At 41.9% G+C, this 21,322-nt stretch overlaps 1 protein-coding gene across 4 annotated transcripts in view; it reads left to right on the forward strand.

Annotated features, from left to right (window-relative positions):
- The window catches only part of kansl1l (KAT8 regulatory NSL complex subunit 1-like), a 95,857-nt gene that overhangs the window by 69,939 nt on the left and 4,596 nt on the right, over positions 1 to 21,322 (forward strand). For all 4 annotated transcript variants that reach the window (XM_087988953.1, XM_087988951.1, XM_087988952.1 and 1 more), the window contains exons 10-14: positions 2,384 to 2,559; positions 8,481 to 8,605; positions 10,526 to 10,580; positions 11,260 to 11,372; positions 14,502 to 14,670. In XM_087988953.1, coding sequence (XP_087845079.1) covers positions 2,384 to 2,559; positions 8,481 to 8,605; positions 10,526 to 10,580; positions 11,260 to 11,372; positions 14,502 to 14,670 — 638 coding nt within the window. The remainder of the gene's footprint in view (positions 1 to 2,383; positions 2,560 to 8,480; positions 8,606 to 10,525; positions 10,581 to 11,259; positions 11,373 to 14,501; positions 14,671 to 21,322) is intronic.

A 21,322-nucleotide genomic window follows, 5' to 3' on the forward strand; every position in this document is an offset into this window, starting at 1 on the left:
TATGACTCTATGAACTCTCACACTTGCCAACACTTGTGACCTGTTGTCTATCTTGTCACTCACTCATTTGCCAGATAGCGCATTACAGAGTTCTTACAAAAAGAACTACACAAAATTACCAAACTGCCTGGTTTTCACTTCCACGTTGATCAAAGACACAGGCCGGGTTTCTGTACTTAACTAGAATTATTATTTATTACATATCGTTAAATTCTCACTAGAGGTAAGCCAATTACACTGAGTAAAGTCTACAAATTTAAATTCAAAGTCCCTTATGAACTCCCCTTGCACACAACAGATAAAAATGAATAGAGGGAGAAAACCATGAGCAGTGGGAAAACTTTTGAATAAAGGTGATTTTTATAACAATATTTCAAGGGCTGGGGTTCTTGCTGATTGACTTCTCTTTTTCGAAATGCTTCCCTGGTTTGCAGAAGGCACAGGATGGCTGGTTCGTTTATGAAAAGTCTGTCTTAGTCCAATTCAAAGTCACAAATTTCAGCATCTGAAGAAAAGATAAGTCTACTTAATCAGGATTAAAGTGCTTACTGTCAAGAACAGAGAGGGTGTGAGTTCTTGGCTGCTGCAGACCTGGTTTAAAAGACCCAGCACAACCCATGGACAAAACCAACGTCATCTACAAAATTCCATGCAAGGACTGCCACAAACACTACGTAGGACAAACAGGAAGAAAGTTAGCCACTAGGATACACAAACACCAGCTAGCCACAAAAAGACATGACCCTCTCTCCCTCATAGCCCTACATACGGATGAAAAAAACCACCATTTCGACTGGGACAACACATCTATCCTGGGACAGGCTAAGCAAAGACATGCCAGAGAATTCCTAGAAGCCTGGCACTCCAACCACAACGCCATAAACAAACACACAGATCTAGATGCCATCTATCAACCCCTCGGAAAACAAACAGGAAATGACATCACCACAAACCCCAGGAATCCCAGCCAGGAGAAAGATATAAATAGAAAGCAGGAGACAACAGCTTTGCTTCACTTGGAGGTCGTCACTGATGATGTTACCTAGCCAGGTGATGAAATGTCTGGATATCAAACCTACAGCTCAGCGAGCAAACCTACACCCTAGACCTGGTTTCTTTCCAGGTCTGACTAACATCTTTGTTATTCACAGCTGAAGATGTTCAGCTATCTGACAGTCACATAGAGCCATTCAGCATGAAAACAGACCCTTTGGTCCAACCAGTCCAAGCTGACCATAATCCCAAACTATTTAGTTCCACCTGCCTGCTCTTTGCCTCACATCTCTCCAGACCTTTCCCATTCATGTTCTTATACAAATGTCTTTTAAACGTTGTAATTGTACCTACATCCAGCACTTCCTCAGGAAGTTCATTCAAGACTACTGTCATTGATAATTGATCTCTAGTCCACAAGCCAATCAGCCTCACGTGTAAATGACCCCTGAGCTCCTGTTCTCATTAGGTATCAAGTTTCTTACTTTAAACGCATACAGCCATCCTTCTAATCCTCGGTTTTAAAGCTATTTTTTTTTCATTTCAGACCAATGTTTTAAAAAGCACAAAAATGAAAAGACACTGGTGTTTACATTTTCTTGGAGTCAGAAGATCTCACTATAGGACTCGATCATATAACCCACGCTGATACTCCACTGCATTACTGAGTGAATCTTGTATTGTTGGAAATGTTGTCTGTTAGATGAAATGTTTTATCAAAGAGGAGGTCGTGAGTTTGTTCAGTTTCCTGAGCATCACATGTCTCTGTTTTTGGAACTTTGCTGTGTGCAATTTGGCTGTCCTGTTTGCCAATATAAATGATAACTTCAGAGTCATGAATTGGCTATGAAGTGCTTTGTCACACGCTGAATCTGTGAAAGGGGCTATATAAAATGCACATTTGTTTTTTGATTGTTCTTGCCTCTATTTCTGAAGCTATACTTTCTGCCTTTTATTTCCTCCCTGTCCATGACTCCTCCAGATCCTCCTTTCAATTCCACTGAACAGATACTCACAATTCTTATTTTGTAATTCCCCTCCCCAGTTTGACTGTATTGCATTTTGCTACATTAAACAATATCTCCCAATTTGCCTGGGCCCTTTCTAGTTGATCTGCTTTATGATATTTAATGCCCATTTAATTTTCTGTTGAAAGGTTTATTTGAAAATCATTTACTTTTATTTTTTCATAAAAGTTTTCATAAAACTTATATTGTTTTAGATTTAAAATGAAGTAAACTTCATAAATCACAACTAAGAATTACTGAATAGGTGTTTTAAGAGTACTGACACTAGTTTCTAACATCAGATGAGTTAAATAGCTTTGTAGAATCTTGCTGTCATAATGACATAATCTCTCCTATTTTCTGCGCATCGTTTTGTCTTTCAGCTCTAAGTAAACGGCACTGTTCTCTGATAAATCCCAGAGAAACTCCTGGTACTTTAGTGAAAACAGCACAGATATCAGTGTCTTTTCCTATTCAACAAACTCCATGTTCCAGCCCAACAGATACCCGGGCATCCAGGGCAACACTGTGCCAAAGACCACTTTTGCAGACAAAAGACGTAAGATTTCATGTCTGTAATTTATTAAAATTGCCTAAACTTGCTGCTGCTGTTCAGTCCTTGTATGTTTCTTTGTTGAATTTATCCCTCCCACTGCAATGCTGGAAGGAAGAAGGTAGCGTAAATGAAACAATTTCTCCTGAATATCGCAGGGAATCATATACTCAAGCACTGGAATTAGGAGAGCAGTAAGGGGCCATGAAATAATCTCGGCATCTCGAGTTAAAGAAAATCCCAAAGCATTCTATACATGCATTAAAACAAGAGGATAGCTAGGGAGATGTTAGGACCACTCAAGGATAAATGGGGGAACTTGTGCTTGGCAGTAGAGGATGTGGGTAAGATTCGAAATGAGTACTTTGCATTGGTGTTCACCCAGGAGAAAGATATGGAGGATAGTGAAACCAAAAGAGAAAATGCTGGAAAATCTCAGCAGGTCTGGCAGCATCTGTAAGGAGAGAAGAGAGCTGACGTTTCGAGTCTAACTGACCCTTTGTCAAAGCTCTGTCAAGCTTTGACAAAGGGTCAGTTAGACTCGAAACGTCAGCTCTCTTCTCTCCTTACAGATGCTGCCAGACCTGCTGAGATTTTCCAGCATTTTCTCTTTTGGTTTCAGATTCCAGCATCCGCAGTAATTTGCTTTTATGGAGGATAGTGAGATTTGTGTGGAGCATACTAATATGCTAGGGCATTTTAAGATCAAAAAATAAGTTGTGTTGGGTTTTTTAAAGGATGTTAAGGTAGAGAAGTCCCCAGGGTCCAATGGGACCTACCTCAGGTTATTGAGAGAGGCAAGAAAGGAAATTGTTGGGGCCTTGACCAAGATCTTTGCATCCTCGCTAGCCGCTGGAGAGGTCACAGGGAACCGGCAAGGAGGTAATGTTTCCCTGTTCAAGAAGGGAAATAGAAGGGATAATCCAGGAAACTAGATCGGTGAGTGTCTCATTGGTGGTTGGGAAGATATTGGAGAGAATTCTACTTAGGGACAGTCAGCATGGCTTTGTGCAAGGCAGTTCGTTATCTTACTAACTTGATTGCATTTTTCAAGGAAGTGACAAAGGTGATCGATGAGGGTAGAGCAGTAGGTGGTCTTTACGTGGATTTTAGTCACACTTTCAAGAAAGAACCCTCATGGTATGCTCAGCCAAAAGATTAGGATGCATGGGATTCATGGTGACTTGGCCACATGGATTCAAAATTGGCTTGCCCGTAGAAAGCAGAGGGTAGTGGTGCAAGGGTGTTTTCGGGCTGGAGGTCCACGACTCGCGATCTGTGCTGGGACCTCTGCTGTTGGTGACATATGTCGATGGTTTGGATGAAAATGTAGATGGGTGGGTTAGTAAGTTTGCAGACAATACAAAGATCAGTGCAGTTGTGGATAATGTAGAAGGTTGTCAAAGGATACAGTGGGATATAGGTCAGTTGCATATGGTTGGAGAAATGGCAGATGGAGTTTAATCCGGGTAAGTGTGAGGTGCTGCACTTTGGGAGATGAAATGTTAAGGAAGAGTATCGAGTTAATGGCAGGACCCTGAACAGCATTGATGTAAAGAGGGATCTTGGGGTTCAAGCCCATAGCTCCCTGAAAGTGGTCACATAAGTAGATAGGGTAGTAAAGAAGGCGTATGTATGGCCTTAATGGTTGTGCAATTGAGTACAAGAGTCAGGATGTCATGTTGTAGTTTTATAAGACTTTAGTCAGGGCACACTTAGAATACTGCTTTCAGTTCTAGTTGCCACATTAGGAAGGATGTGGAGGCTTTGGATAGGGTCAGAAGAGGTTTACCAGTGTGCTGCTGGATGAGAGGGAATGAGTGTAAGGAGAGGCTAAAAAACTCGTGTTGTTTTCTCTGGAGCAGTGAAGGCTGAAAGGAGACTTGATAGAAGTCCATAAGATTATGAGATGCATAGATAGGTTGATGGTCAGGATCTTTTTCCTCCCACATAGTTGAAATGTCTAATACTAGGGGGCATGCATTTAAGGTGAGAGGGGGAAGATTCAAAGGAAATGTGAGGGGCAGTCTTTTTACACAGAGAATGATAGGGGTCTGGAGTACACTTGGAGAAAGTGAGGACTGCAGATGCTGGAGATCAGAGCTGAAAATGTGTTGCTGGAAAAGCGCAGCAGGTCAGCAGCATCCAAGGAGCAGGAGAAGAAGGGCTCATGTCCGAAACGTCGATTCTCCCACTCCTTGGATGCTGCCTGGTCTGGAGTACACTGCCAAGGGTGGTGGTGGAGGCAGATATGATTGGAACATTTAAGGTATTTTTAGATAAGCAAATGAATATACAAGGAATGGAGGGATATGGGCCAAAGGCAGGCAGAAGGGATTAGTTTAATTTAGCATCATGTTCAGCACAACATTGTGGACTGTAGGGCCTGTTCCTGTGCTGTACAGTTCTATATATTAATTAAACTTTATTTTCAATATAGCCATAATGTATGAAGGTTTCCTCAAGGATGAAGCAGCGATTTTTCCAACAGATTTTGGCACTAATACTGATTTGTTCTTTGTCTGACAGGGCCATGATTCTGATTAATTCGCAAGGTTCTGATTAATCCTATTTGACCTATAAATGTCTGTGCCAGTCTTGTTTGTTTAAGATGCTAAAGCGTTGCTGAGGTATCATGGGAAATAAGGCAGGGCAGGTGACTGAGGTGTCAGTGGGGGAGCACTTTGGGGCTAGCGACCATAATTCTATAAGATTTAAAATAATGATGGAAAAGGATAGACCAGATCTAAAAGTTGAAGTTCTAAATTGGAGAAAGGCCAATTTTGACGGTATTAGGCAAGAACTTCCTAGCCGTCCCTTTACCTGCGAACATCTGCCTCCAATCAGCTTTTGAAAGTGAGAAGCCTTCAGAAATGAGATAACAAGAATCCAGAGAAAGTATATTCCTGTCAGGGTGAAAGGAAAGGCCGGTAGGTATAGGGAATGCGGGATGACTAAAGAAATTGAAGGTTTGGTTAAGAAAAAGAAGCAAGCATATGTAAGGTATAGACAGGATAGATCGAGTGAATCCTTAGAAGAATATAAAGGAAGTAGGAGTATACTTGAGGGAAATGAGGAGGGCAAAACGGGGACATGAGATAGCTTTGGCTAATAGAATTAAGGAGAATCCAAAGAGTTTTTACAAATACATTAAGGACAAAAGGGTAACGAGGAAGAGAATAGGGCCCCTCAAAGATCAGCAAGGCAACCTATGTGTGGAGCCGCAGAAAATGGGGGAGATACTTAATGAGTATTTTGCATCAGTATTTACTGTGGAAAAGGATATGGAAGATACAGACTATAGGGAAATAGATGGTGACATCTTGCAAAATGTCCATGTTACAGAGGAGGAAGTGCGAGATGTCTTGAAACGGGTAAAGGTGGATAAATCCCCAGGACCTGATCAGGTGTACCCTAGAACTCTGTGGGAAACTAGAGAAGTGATTGCTGGGCCTCCTGCTGAGATATTTGTATCATTGATAGTCACAGGTGAGGTGCCGGAAGACTGGAGGTTGGCTAACGTGGTGCCACTGTTTAAGAAGGGTGGTAAGGACAAGCCAGGGAACTATAGACTAGTGAGCCTGACGTCGGTGGTGGGCAAGTTGTTGGAGGGAATCCTGAGGGACAGGATTTACATGTATTTGGAAAGGCAAGGACTGATTCGGGATAGTAAACATGGCTTTGTGTGTGGAAAATCATGTCTCACAAACTTGATTGAGTTTTTTGAAGAAGTAACAAAGAGGATTGATTAGGGCAGAGCGGTAGATGTGATCTATATGGACTTCAGTAAGGCATTCGACAAGGTTCCCCATGGGAGACTAATTAGCAAGGTTAGATCTCATGGAATACAGGGAGAACTAGCCATTTGGTTACAGGACTGGCTCGAAGGTAGAAGACAGAGGGTGGTGGAGGGTTGTTTTTCAGACTGGAGGCCTGTGACCAGTGGAGTGCCACAAGGATCGGTGCTGGGCCCTCTACTTTTTGTCATTTACATAAATGATTTGGATGCGAGCATAAGAGGTACAGTTAGTAAGTTTGCAGATGACACCAAAATTGGAGATGTAGTGGACAGCAAAGAGGGTTACCTCAGATTACAACAGGATCTTGACCAGATGGGCCAATGGGCTGAGAAGTGGCAGATGGAGTTTAATTCAGATAAATGCGAGGTGCTGCATTTTGGGAAAGCAAATCTTAGCAGACCTTATATACTTAATGGTAAGGTCCTAGGGAGTGTTGCTGAACAAAGAGACCTCGGAGTGCAGGTTCATAGTTCCTTGAAAGTGGAGTCGCAGGTAGATAGGATAGTGAAGAAGGCGTTTGGTGTGCTTTCCTTTATTGGTCAGAGTATTGAGTACAGGAGTTGGGTGGTCATGTTGCAGCTGTACAGGACATTGGTTAGGCCGCTGTTGGAATATTGTGTGCAATTCTGGTCTCCTTCCTATTGGAAAGATGCTGTGAAACTTGAAAGGGTGCAGAAAAGATTTACTAGGATGTTGCCAGGGTTGGAGGATTTGAGCTATAGGGCTAGGGTTGTTTTCCCTGGAGCGTCGGAGGCTGAGGGGTGACCTTATAGAGGTTTACAAAATTATGAGGGGCATGGATAGGGTAAATAGGCAAAGTATTTTCTCTGGGATCGGGGAGTCCAGAACTAGAGGGCATAGGTTTAGGGTGAGAGGGGAAAGATATAAAAGAGACCTAGGGGACAATTTTTTCACATAGAGAGTGGTACGTGTACGTAATGAGCTGCCAGAGGAAGTGGTGGAGGCTGGTATAATTGCAACATTTAAGAGGCATTTGGGTGGGTATATGAATAGGAAGGGTTTGGAGGGATATGGGCTGTATGCTGGCAGATGGGACTAGATTGGGTTGGGATATCTGGTCGGCATGGACGGGTTGGACCGAAGGGTCTGTTTCCATGCTGTAATCTCTATGACTCTATGATTGATTTTTAGATGGGATTGGTATAAAGATGAATTCATCCAAGCCAGGGGGAAAAGTAGCTTTTTGTATGTACTATTTGTCAGGATGAATTTGAGGGTAAACAACAAGGATAAACTTAGCCAGGATTAATTAAGAGCTTCGAATTGTTATTGTCCTTGTGAATTGACCATACAAAGGATCACCACATCTGCGGCCACAAGAATTGATTGGGTTTGCAAAGAAATACCCTTTTAAAGAAAAGAAATGAAATGTGATCACTTTATATGTTAATTTGATTCTGAGTGATAGACTTTTATTTCTTGCAACCTAATTGATTAAGACTTTTTGTAATTAGGTGAGTCACACGGATCATTTGCTTCCAGATTTCATTGCTGATCTGCATGCAACTTAATTGTAATGAGAAAGATCGTCAGAGATGACCTTTAGTTATTTCCACACTAGGGAAGGGGAAATAGACTGAGAATTTCTAGTCTGTATAGTGACTTTCCTTGGATTTCATCAAGTGGGGATGGGATTTTCTTCGCCACCATATTTAGCCAAATAGTCTGTTGGTATTTATTTTCTGTCTTCACACAATGGTGATCAGTTATTTGCTGAAGTATTGAACACTGTTGTTTAAATATTGCTTAAAAGAAAAGTAGCATTTTCTCAAAACATGTATCAGAACAATTCACAAGAAACATCAGTATAAAGGGAGAACAACATGAGAAGAGTTTTTTTTTTGCTTTAAAAAAGCTTTGATTGAATATCTTTTTCAACAGTATTGAAGTGTATATTATGAAATGATTGTTTCGTGTTCATTGAATTGCAATGTAGCAAAAAACTTGAGCCTAGTGAGGGAGAGAAGTGCAGCAGAAAATTAACAGGATTATACTCTTGCTATGTCATCATCATCATTATTTTAGTCTCAAATTTTGTTTTCAGGAAAGTAGTAAAGCAAGTTCTTGTATATATTATGAAAAGCTCTTTATATTGTGCCATTCTAGATTCCTTCACGGCAAAAACAGCAGAGTGAATGTTGTTACGATATTGATAACATTGTCATACCGATGTCATTGGTTGCCAGCTCCAAGATCGAGAAGCTACAGTATAAGGAAATAATTACACCAAGGTAGATTTCATTAACAATTTTATTGTTGTATCTAGCAGAAGGCTAGCACTGAGGGACCACAAGAGTTCTCCAAGTATTGTTTCAAGCTGTAACTTTAACCTCACATTACCATTGACCCTAAACCAGTCCAAATCTTTGAGAACAACATGAGTAAATATAAAACAGTACATTATAGCAGATTATTTTGAGTCACATTGGTCATGAAACTTAAGTACATTTTTCTTTCATTGTAAAGTATACATACACCCACCATCTCTAGACAGCAGTCACTTTTGCTAACTTGTCATCCTTTACTGAGTGATGACAGGCTATTTCATAATGTGAACATCGCTTTCTCTCATGTCAGTCGTTGGATAATGTTCAGCACTGACTGAGTTACTAGAATGTTGATCAGATCATGTATTCTGGGAAGTATACAATGCACGTGCTCCCTCTTTGAAAGAACAGTCCAATTCGGTATTCCCATCTTCTTCAACAGCCTGCAATTTTATTTTGTTTCTTTCTAATTCACTTCTTCCATGTTACTAATAAATCTGCTTCCAGGCATTGCGTTTTCATCTTAAATGCAGCTCACTGCATTTAAAAGCTTTTCTCATGTCTCTCTGGTTGCTTTTCAATCATCTTCAGTCTGTGTCCTCTGGCTAATACCCACACGGCAGTGGAAACAGTTTCTCCCTCTGTATCTGAGAGCCCTCACTACATTTTGATTACCGCTAGTAAATACTCCCTAAATCTTAATTTCTCTAAGGAGACAGATGTCAGTTCCTTAATCTCTGTACATAACTCATCTGGTTGGTATCATTCTGTTCCATCCTTGCATATTCTCAAAGGCTTTAAAGTTGAAAACTTGAAGCCCAGACTGTGCACCATTTCTAAAAAAAAAGTGAATGGATCGCGAAATTAACAAAAGGTAATGGGCATTTCTGACTAAAGGCAGATAAAATGAAGCTAGAATAATCTCAATGCTAATAGCATGATTTTGGAACATCAAGCATTTTCAACAAATCAGACATTACAATAGCACAGATGGAAATTAATATGTTTGACCTAATGGTTGTTATAGAGATATAGTTACAAAGTGACCTAGATTTGGAGCAATATATTTCAGGATATGTCAGTTTTAAAAGTGTTAGTAAAACTACAAAAAGTTAAAAATCACACAACACCAGGTTATAGTCCACCAGGTTTATTTGGAAGCACTAACTTTCGGAGTACTGCTCCTTCATAAGGTGGTTGTGAAGCAGGATCATAAGATACAGAATTTATAGCAAAAGATTAGTGTCATGCCATTGAAATGATATATTGAACAAATCTAGATTGTTGTTAAGTCGTTCGTCTTTTAGAATAGGTTGCAGGTTTTGGTTCATTAATATGTAAATCCCAGAACTACTTTTAAGTCGCATTCTCATGATAACTTAAGGCTTTATTTTAAAAAAAAGATGACATCACAGTTCAGACAATGCCTTAAAGGTGTGAGGTTAGAGTTTGTCTGTATCCTAATCTTGAGTCAGACTGGTTCTATTACTCAGCACAAATTTAAAATAAGCAAAAGTACCAAGGAGGAGATGAGGAAACATGTTTTATACAGTAAATGTCGGAATAGTCAGAAATGCACTGCATTTAAATGATATTGGACGCAAATTCAGCAGTAATGTTTGATAATGAATTAGACAAATTTGAAGAGGGGAGAAATTCACAGGGCTGTGGAAAGGACAGAGGAGACAGACTAAGTAGCTGGCACAAGAGCAACAAACCTATAGCTCACTTCTGAAAATGTGTTGCTGGAACAGCGCAGCAGGTCAGGCAGCATCCAGGGAACAGGAGAATCGACGTTTCGGGCATAAGCCCTTCTATAGCTCACTTCTGTCTTGTGCAGTTTATGCATCTGTTGACTGAATTTGCTTTCCTTTCTATCAACAGCTGGCAAATTGTGCCCATTAAACCATCGAAGGAGCGACTCACACAAAGGGAAGTGGTATGTTTGAAGTCAACTGCAACGGTTGCAATAACTGGTAGTGACTTTTACCAATGACCCCTCAATCATACTGGTGATGCTGATGCTGCAATTGTCAAGCTGATTTAGATCAGTTACATTTCCTATTATTGTAGTACTACCCTTTGTGTTGCTTTTCAGATCATTGGTCCCACCTGATATTTTATACCATTGTTATTGCTGTCATTGTGCCAACAGGTTACGAACTGTACAATCAATACTAATCACCCATCTGAGCCTTTTACAAAAATTTTCATCTCTGTATTAACCACCATCCCTCTATCTAGTGGGCTTTTTCTTGTTTTTTCAATGCAAAACGTTTTCCCTAACTGCTGAGCGATTTCAGCTGTAATTTTCATGGCAGTGGCTTTTGGATGTCCTGCTAGGAGATTTGCAATACCAGACTTCCACCCTAATGTGGTTAAAGAGAGGCAGAAACTCTTGTCCAGTTGGGTTGCCTTCTTAGACAAGAACTACTGATGTCTTGGCATTTATTTTGGCAGGACATCAGCATCCCCTGCCTTTGTTTGTCATTGCTGCTTCTGCTTTTATTTTCTATTTCTTTACTCTCGTGTTTTTTCTTGTGCAGACATTTTAACCAAGTTTATGTTAATTAAACAAGATTCTAATTTCTGTTAGTTAACTTCCACTTTATTCACAGCTAGAAGATATTTCGGATGAAGCATTTTCTTTACGGCATAAGAAGCATGAAATATGGGAGCAGGCAAGATGGTTTCTGTGGGAGCAGAGCCGATGTCATCGAAGAGGGAACAGGTACGTGTATTGATCCAGTATTGTTTGCTGTGTTGTTATTCTCTATTGATCTCTTTTTGTCATCTGTCCTTGACATATTTCTTTTTAAGCTGGTACCGTACTTAGTTGTAATGCAAGCGGTCATTTTGTTCAAGATTTTCATCTCCTAAAACTGCTAATCCCTTGCTTGGCTCAAACCTTGATACCTCACCCATCTCGCCTCCCCTCATGTGAGTGCATTAATTCACTCTCTCTCTTATGAAGAGTATTAGCTACCCAAGAGCTGTCAGGGCTTGTGAAGAGTACTAGATACCCAAGGGCTGTCAGAGTTTATGAAGAATACTAGCTCCCAAGGGCTGCCAGGGCTTATGAAGAGTACTAGATACCCAAGGGCTGTCAGTGCTTTGTAGAGTACTAGATACCAAGAGCAGTCAGTGCTTATGGAAAGTACTCAATACCAAAGGCTTGTCAGTGCTTATGGAGAGTACTAGATACCAAGGGCTTGTCAGTGCTTATGGAATCACAGACCAACAAAGGTTCAGTGAAGCTTTTTTTCAAAAAGATTGCTTGAAGTTTCTGTTTCATCTCTGACCTCTACACAATGTTAAAACAGAAGAATGCCATGGAGTTATAGAAATCTACAACGCAGAAAAGGGCCGTTCGACCCATCGTGTCCATGCTAGTCAGAAACAATCAACTATCCTAATCTCATTCACCAGCACTTGGCCTGTAGTTTTTATATACTTTGACATCATAAATGCACTTCTTAAATGTCATAAGTGTTTCTGCCTCTCCCACCCTTACAGGTAGTGAGTTCCAGTTTCCCACCATTCTGAGTGAAAATGTTTTTCTCATATTCCTTCTAAACCTTCTGCCCCTCACCTTGAATCTCTGCCCCTGGTCATTGGTATGAGTTCAGTCACAGCAGTGGAGTTTTGGATGACTACAGGTTTACTTCTATTTGCTACTGAATTAGTTCTGTGGAGGCCAGTGTCCCATCACCAAGTCACCCTTTATTTGCATATGAAGAGTTCTTGATGACAACAGCAGTGTTCCACAGAGATCGATGCTGGGTGAGAATTTAGGAGGAATTGTTAGTAAATTTGCAGATGACACGAGAATTGATATAGCGGGCAATGAAGACGGTGTTCTAAGGTTACGAAGGGCTCTTGATCAATTGGGCCAATGGGCTGAGGAGGTGCAGATGGAGTTTAATTTGGATAAATGCGAAAGGAAAATTTTGGAGGAATTTGGTCCAAACATATGCAAGTGAGTCTACTTGGACTGAAGGGTCTGCTTCCATGCAGGGGAAAAGGTTTCTTCATGTTTATCTATGCCACTCATAATTTGTTATATCTCAAATCGTGTTCCCTCTCAATCTCCTCTTCTCTAAAGAATTTACAGGGAGTCAGCCATGCAATTGTGGATTTAACACACAGTTTCATATGACTAGAGATTACAGATTAGGGAATAGAGTGATCTTGCAACTCATCTTTTTGGACAGTATGTTTCAAACATGTGACCTTTCCCATCTAGAAGCAAAAAGCAGCAGATCCATAGGAACACCACATGCGAGTTCCCCACCAACTCACTCACCGTCTGACTTGGAACAATTCTGGAACAGCTCATTCCCTCTACTACACCCTTAGCAGCATTGGTGTACTCGAAGAACTGCAGCAATTCAAAAAGGCTGCTCATCACAATAACTACAATTAGGGATGGACAATAAATGAGAAGTCACCACTTTGGATCTGAGAAAGGATAGAACACAATAATTTCTAAATGTTAGAAAGCAGAAATACAGGGTGTCCTTACTTCAAGTCAAGTTTGTTTTCCTCAAAATGAAGGATTTTAGTGGGGATACTTGTTACTTGTTCCTAGCTGCTGCCTGGTGGGGTTTTTTTGCTGTTGGGCTGCATACATTTTTGCTGTATGATGCCTCCATAGTTGACTTGGGTCGCTGCTTTATGGAACTTGTCCTCAAGACTATAGTCACGTCTCTGTTTTTAGAGACTGATGTTGCTGCTGATTTAAGTCCCACTGATGGGTCAGGTATGATAAAGTGCTGCTATAGACAACACTGGAAATCTCATGGAGCGATTTGTCTCAGTCTTAATCATGTACTGACATCAAAGTGAAACAATAGTAAACATGTTGACTTTAAACATGAAGTACCTTCTAATAGAGATGTACCATGAACCAGTACGTAAATCATCAATTGTGGTTCAGTTGAGGCATTCAGGAGGCATTAGGTGATTACTAAAAATAATATGCAAGGTTACGAGAAAAGGGATTTGTCCCACTTTTTTTGTGTATAGAACAAACCTGGATAGAGTTGTAGCTGGGCTAGAACAACTTGTTGAGATGCACAGCACTTTCTTAAGCACAAATCTTTTATACTATTGCTGGAATGTTGTCAGGCCCAGAGAATTTGCACTATCCAGTGCCTCCAGCCATTTCTTGATATTGCATGGAGTAAATCAAACTATCTGGAGACTGGCATCTGTGGTGCTGAGGACCACTGCTAGAGGCTGAGATGGATCATCCAGTTGGCACTTGTGACTGCAGATTGTTGTAAATGCTAGCCGTGTGTTCTGCACGGATGGTGTGGGCTTCCCCATTATTAAGAAATGGAATCTCTCCCTGCTGTTAGTAATTTAATCTTCCACTACAGTTCATGATTGGATGTGGCAGGACTGCAGAGCTTGGATCTGCTGGGTTTCTCTGGCATTTTCTATTCTTATTTTAGATCTGTTCCCTTGGTTATGGGATTGCTTAGCCCTGTGTATTACATGTTGCTTGTCATGCCACTGGTCTTGTGTCATCGCAGGTTGACATCTTCTGCCTGATGCTAACCCTGGCATGCTATCTTGCAGTCTTCATTAAACCAGGATTAGTTGCCTGACTGGTGTTGTCTTAAATATTTTTGCTGCAGTTTTGTCCATTCTCTTGACTTATAAGTACGATGTTAAACTGTCACTGACAGTCGTTACAATGTCTCCAATTTTTGTGTCATTGGAAATTTCCAGACACACCGGCTTTACAAACTGCACCCCCAAATGTATTATTTTGAGGGAAGTGGTCTCTTCCTGATTTTGAAATCATTTTTCATAACCTTTTAGTTTATCAATCTTTTTTTTTTCCTTTTAGATCATCATCCTTCAGTAAGAATAATGATGAGCATTTGAATCCTCATCCTCCAGCTTCTCCAGAAATTCAAAACCAACTCAGCTGTACTAGCTCAGTGTGCCGTGTTTCTGAGGTAGCACAGACTGACGACCCTCAGGATTTACTTGTAGAGGGAGTGACCAGTGCAAAGGTAGATTGGAGAAAATGTGTTTCTCTTACCTGTTAATGCAATCTTTGTGCTAATGTGGTCTTTGGCAACAAAGCGTCATTCTTAGCCTCATTCTCTTCATTACCCAATGTCCTCCTGATGTTCACCCTTTAAAACCTCGTAAAATAGAGGCACTTTATTGGAATTATCTCCTGTATTATTCCATACTTCTTGCCTGTGTTCACTTTGTGAAGTGAGTTATGCCCAGTATCCAACACAGCTCATCTTTTGACTGAGCATTGTCAAAAGAGATTTACTATAAAAAGACATTCTGCATCTTGTCTGTTGGCCATACTTCTAATTTCAGTTGTGGGTAAATTGCTGGAGGTGATTATAAAAGATAGGTTTTATGAAGGTTTAGAGAGGGAAAAATTGATCAGGGTTAGTCAGCGTGGTTCTGTGCAAGGAAAATTAAGTCTCACATGGTTGGCTAATTAGTAAAGTTATGTTGCGCCTGCCACATGTGTTTAACTCTTATATCTAGCAAAGAAACTGAGAGTCTGCTCTTTATTAATAGTAAACAATAATATTCATTTATCTAACACAACACTATAACAAAATACTAACAATTTACACATAAACCTAATCAACTAGCTTGTGCTTTAACTTAACTCTGAATGATCATATGCCACCACACTAGGTCTTGGCCTTGATCCACGTGGCAATGACCATCTGGTCGTCTTCTCCCACTGGTCCCAGGATGTCTTCTCTTCACAATAGTTGGTGTTGAGTTACTTCTCCTGAGGGCGGTGTTGCGGCGATTCTTATACTTAGGTCAGGTAGCCCTCTCCAAATAAGAGTGTGAGGTGCCCGTTTCTGGTAAACAACTCAAGGTTCCGATTATCCTGGGGATGGCATTCAGGTTGATTCTATTGAATTCCAAATTAGAGTGTGCATTGTACAGCTGCAGTCTGTCTAGATTCTGCAGCATGCTTATTCTAGAGTATTTGAGCGTCACTTTGATCAAGGCTTGTCTCAATTTCCTAGCATCCCTTATTTATTGTCCATTTTTCATAAATCCATCATATGGAATGGCTCATCCGTCCACAGTTAGGTCAATTGGGATTCTGGGTGAGCTTCCTAATTGGATACATAATTGGCTTAACAGCAGGAGGCAGAGTGATGGTGGAGGGTTGCTTTTCAGACTGGAGGCCTGTGACTAGCAGTGTTCCACAGGGATTGATTCTGGGTCCTCTTTTGTTTGTAATTTAGATAACTGATTTGAATGAGAATATAGGAAGCATGGTTAGTAGGTTTGCAGACGACACCAAAATTGGTGGCATAGTAGACAGTGAAGAAGGTTCCCTAAGATTAGGAGGAGGAGTTGGGGAGTTGATGGTCTATTGGTATTCTTCGAGGAGAAAGTGAGGTCTGCAGATGCTGGAGATCAAAGTTGAAACTTTATTGCTGGAACAGCACAGCAGGTCAGGCAGCATCCAGGGAACAGGAGATTCGACGTTTCGGGCACAGGCCCTTCTTCAGGAATGAGCAGAGAGTGTTCAGCAGGAGAAGATAAAAGGTAGGGAGGAGGGACTTGGAGGAGGGGAGTTGGAAATGTGATAGGTGGAAAGAGGTCAAGGTGAGGGTGATAGGTCGGAGTAGGATGGAGGCGGAGAGGTCAAGAAGAAGACTGCAGGTCAGGAAGGCGGTGCCGGGCTGGAGGGATCCGGCTGAGACAAGGTGGGGGGAGGGGGGATGAAGAAACTGGTGAAGTCCAAGTTCATCCCCTGCGGTTGGAGGGTTCCCAGTCGGAAGATAAGACGCTCCTCCTCCGACCGTCGGGTTGTTGTGGTTTGGCGGTGGATGAGTCCAATGACCTGCATATCCTCGGTGGAGTGGGAGGGGGAATTGAAATGCTGTGCCACAGGTTGGTTGGGTTGGTTCGTCCGGGTGGCCCAGAGGTGCTCTCTGAATCGCTCCGCAAGTAGGCGGCCTGTCTCCCCAATATAGAGGAGGCCACACCGGCTGCAGCGGATGCAGTAGATGATGTGGGTGGAGGTGCAGGTGAATCTGTGGCGGATATGGAAGTTTCCCTTGGGGCCTTGGAGAGAAGTGAGGGGGGAGGTGTGGGCGCAAGTGTTGCACCTCCTGCGGTTGCAAGGGAAGGTGCCGGGAGTGGTGGTTGGGTCGGTGGGGGGTGTGGATCTGACAAGGGAGTCGCGGAGGGAGTGGTCTCTACGGAAAGCTGATAGGGGAGGGGAGGGAAATATATCCTTGGTGCTGGGGTCTGTTTGGAGGTGGCGGAAGTGACGGCGGATGATGCGCTGTACATGGAGATTGGTGGGGTGGTAGGTGAGGACCAGTGGGGTTCTGTCCTGGTGGCGGTTGGAGGGGCGGGCCTCAAGGGCGGAGGAGCGGGAAGTGGAGGAGATGCGGTGGAGGGCACCGTCGACCACGTCGGGGGGGAAATTGCGGTCCTTGAAGAAGGAGGCCATCTGTGTTGTACGTATTTTGAACTGGTCCTCCTGGGAGCAGATGCGGCGGAGACGAAGGAATTGGGAGAATGGGATGGCGTTTTTACAGGGGGCAGGATGGGAGGAGGTGTAGTCCAGGTAGCTGTGGGAGTCGGTAGATTTGTAGTAGATGTCCGTGTTGATTCGGTCGCCTGAGATAGAAACAGAAAGGTCTAGGAAGGGGAGGGAGGAGTCCGAGACTGTCCAGGTGAATTTGAGGTCGGGGTGGAAGGTGTTCGTGTAGTGGATGAACTGTTCAACCTCCTCGTGGGAGCACGAGGTAGCGCCGATACAGTCATCAATGTAGCGAAGAAAAAGATGGGGGGTGGGCATCAATGTAGCGAAGAAAAAGATGGGGGGTATTCTCTCTGGACTGTTAATCTAAAGACCCAGATAATATCCTTTGGACCTGGTTTCGAATCCTGCCATGACAGATGTTGGAATTTGAAGTCAATAAACATCTGGAATTAAGGGTCTAATGATGACCCTGAATCCATTGCCAATTGTTGGAAAACCCCATCTGTTCACTCATGTCCTTTAGGGAAAGAAACTGCCCTACATGTGACTCTAGACCCACAGCAATGTGGTTGACTCTTAACTACCCTCTGGGGGCAGTGAGGGATGGACAATAAATGCTGGGCCTAGCCAGTGACACCCTCATCTCATGAATGATTTAGAAAAAAATTACAAAGGGATCTTGATCAAATGAGTCAATGGACTGAAAAATCGCAAACGGAGTTCAATCTGATAAAAGCGAGGTATTGCATTTTGGTACAACAAACAAAGGTAGGGCTTGTTCAATTAACGGTAGTGCCTTGGTTAGTTTTGTAGAACAGAGGGACGTAGGGGTTCAGGTAAAGAATTCTTTGAAGTTTGCGTTACATAGCGTGGTTAAAAAGGCATTTGGCATGCTTGCCTTCATTGCTCAGTCCTTTGAGTATAGGAGTCGGGAAGTCATGTTGAGGTTGTACAGGACATTGGTGAGGCCTCTTCTGGAATACTGTGTCCAGTTCTGGTTGCCGAGATATAGGAAGGATATTATCGAGCTGGAGACGGTTCGTAAGAGATTTACCAGGGTGTTGTCAGGTATGAAAGGGTTGAGTTGTAAAGATAGGCTAGGCCTTTTCTCACTGGAGTGTGGAGGGGGGTGGTTGAGAGGCAACCTTGTAGAAGTTTATAAAGTAAATGAGGGGTACAGCTAGGGTTAATGGGAGTTGTCTTTTCCCAAGAATGGAGGATTTCCTCACATTTTTAAGGTGAGAGGAGAGTTTTTTTAAAAAACACACGAGGGACAAATTTCTTCAACAGAGGGTGATTCGTGTGTGGAATGAACTTCCTGAGGAAGTGGTAGATGTGGGTACAATTACAATGTATAAAAGACATTTGGATAAGTACATGAATAGGAAAGGTTTGGAGGAATATGGGCCAGGAGCAGGCAGACGGGACTAGTTTAGTTTGGGATTATGTTCAGCATGAACTGAGTGGACTGAAGGGTCTGTTTCTGTGCTGTATGATTCTATAATGATCGTCATGTTGATTATAATACACCTTACCACTAGCAAGATATAGATGCGATCAGCATAACAGATTGGAAGCTATTTGATCTGCACTCCCATTAATCCTAGAATATGGGAATGTATGCATATAAGAGAAAACCAATAGAATAACATACAGCATAGAAGTAGGTCATTCTGCCCAATTGTGCTTGTCAGTATTTATGGTACCAACTGTCCTTTGTTATCTCAGGTTTCTGTAAATAATAGAACCATAGGATTTTACAGTTTAGAAGGAGGCCATTCAACCCATCATATTTGTACCGTCTCCCAGAAGAGCTACCCAGCTAATCCCACCCTCCTATCTCTGCATCTTTCTAATTTCATCACTTTTGAATATATATTTAGCTCTCTTTTGAAACCTCCAGTGAAATCTCCCTCCATGACTCTTCCAGACAGTGCATTCCAAATCCTAACAATTCTGAGTAAAGATGTTTCTCCTCCTTATTGCTCCTAGCTCTCTAACTGCCATACCAAGTAATGGAAACAGAACATCCTTTTTGACCCTGTCAAAATTGTTCATCATTTTGAACACCTCAGTAAGGTCACCTCTTCTCTGCTCCAAGGCGAATAAGCCCAATCTCTCATCTTTCCTTGTATCTAAAATCCTTCATTCATGGTTATCATTCTAGTAAATCTCCTTTGAATTCTCTCCAGGGTTTTAATATCCTTCCTTAAATAAAGTGTCCAGAACTGAACACAACATTCCAAACATGATTTGTAGAGATGTAGCATCACTTTCTTGCTTTTATACTTTATAAATTTAGGAACCTATATAAGCCGCCTTAGCAACTGATTCAACTTGCCTGGCTGCTCCTGTACTTCCCTCAAAGTTGTGCCATTGACCCTGTATTATCTTTCCATATTTTTTGTATCATAATGCATTATTTCAAGTATCTCTGCATTGAAATTCATCTGCCAGGTGCATGCCTATTCGTCAATGTCTGTTTGAAGTTGCTCAGCATCATCCTCACAATTCACTCTTCTCCCTAGTTAGTATCATCTGCATATTTAGAGATTTTGCCATCATCCTATTTCTAAATCTTATATAGATCAGAAAAAGCAAGGGTCCCCCAACACTGCTTCTTGGGGAACATCATTTCCAACTCTTCTCCAATCTGACAAATTTGCAGATTTCCTCCCTCTGTTTCCTATCTTTTAGCTAACATCTAATCCATACTGCCAAAGACCCTTTAATCACAAACATTTCTAATTTACTGACCAATCTGCCACATGGCATAATATCAAATGCTTTCTCAGAGTCCAAATATACCATATCCACAGCACTATACCCTCATCCACTGCCCTGTGTCACCTTGTCAAAGAGCTCAATTAAATTTGTCAGACATGACCTGCCCTTAACAAAGCACCGTCTAGTATGAACTTATTTTTTCTGTATATATTTACCTTGTCCCATATTATGGCCTCCCAATACTACCTGTCAAGCTGACAGGTCTGTATGTTCCTGAGTTATCCTTGCACGTTTTTTATATTGGTGTCACATTTGAAATGTTCCAGTCCCCTGGAACTGAAGCCTGAAATTTCTGTCTCCAAAATTTTCTCCCTTAGCTGTAGGAAGCTGGGATGCATCCCACTGGATCCGAAACTTCTCTACAACTGGAATGCTGTCAGCCTTTTTAGTACCTCTCTATACTGTTGTGAAATTCCTTTTTTTAAATCCACTGTTTTATCCACCAAAATGCAATCAATTTGCTCCAGTTATAGAGTCAAAGAGATGGAAACAGCCGACCAGATATCCCAACCCAATCTAGTCCCACCTGCCAGCACCCGGCCCATATCCCTCCAAACCCTTCCTATTCATACACCCATCCAAATGCCTCTTAAATGTTGCCATTGTACCAGCCTCCACCACTTCCTCTGGCAGCTCATTCCATACACGTACCACCTCTGTGTTAAAAAGTTGCCCCTTAGGTCTCTTTTATATCTTTCCCCTCTAAACCTCTGCTCTCCAGTTCTGGACTCCCTGACCCCAGGGAAAAGACTTTGCCTATTTACCCTATCCATGCCCCTCATAATTTTGTAAACCTCTATAAGGTCACCCCTCAACTTCCAACGCTCCAGGGAAAACAGCCCAGCCTGTTCAGCCTCTCCCTATAGCTCAAATCCTTCAACCCTGGCAACATCCTTGTAAATCTTTTCTGAACCCTTTCAAGTTTCACAACATTTTCCCGATAGGAAGGAGACGAGAATTGCACACACTATTCTGTTAGAACCTTAAAATCTAACCTTTTCTAGACTGGAATCTTAATCCTTTTTCGACTTAACATTGAACCTTTTATTATATTATGATCATTATTTCCCCAGTGCTCCCTCACTCTGAGGTTCTCCATTTGGCCTGTCTCATTTCCTAGGACCAGATCTAGCACAGCTGCCTCCCTGGCAGCACTGGAAATGTACTCTTCTAGCAAGTTCTCCTGCACACACTGCAGGAATTTCTCTCATCCTGTACCCGACAGTCTATCTTTTTCAAACTCTACCCTTGGATAATTGAAATCACCAACTGTTGCAACCCTACTTGCTCTGCAGATTTCCATAACCTGCCGACAAATGCTCTCTTCTACTTCCTCCCCACTGTTTGGAGAGATATAATAAATACCCAACAAGGCC

This window comes from Chiloscyllium plagiosum, unplaced genomic scaffold (genome assembly GCF_037043375.1).
Source record: "Chiloscyllium plagiosum isolate Xiang-an unplaced genomic scaffold, Cpla_swu_hap1 HiC_scaffold_7, whole genome shotgun sequence".
NCBI lineage: Eukaryota > Metazoa > Chordata > Chondrichthyes > Orectolobiformes > Hemiscylliidae > Chiloscyllium > Chiloscyllium plagiosum.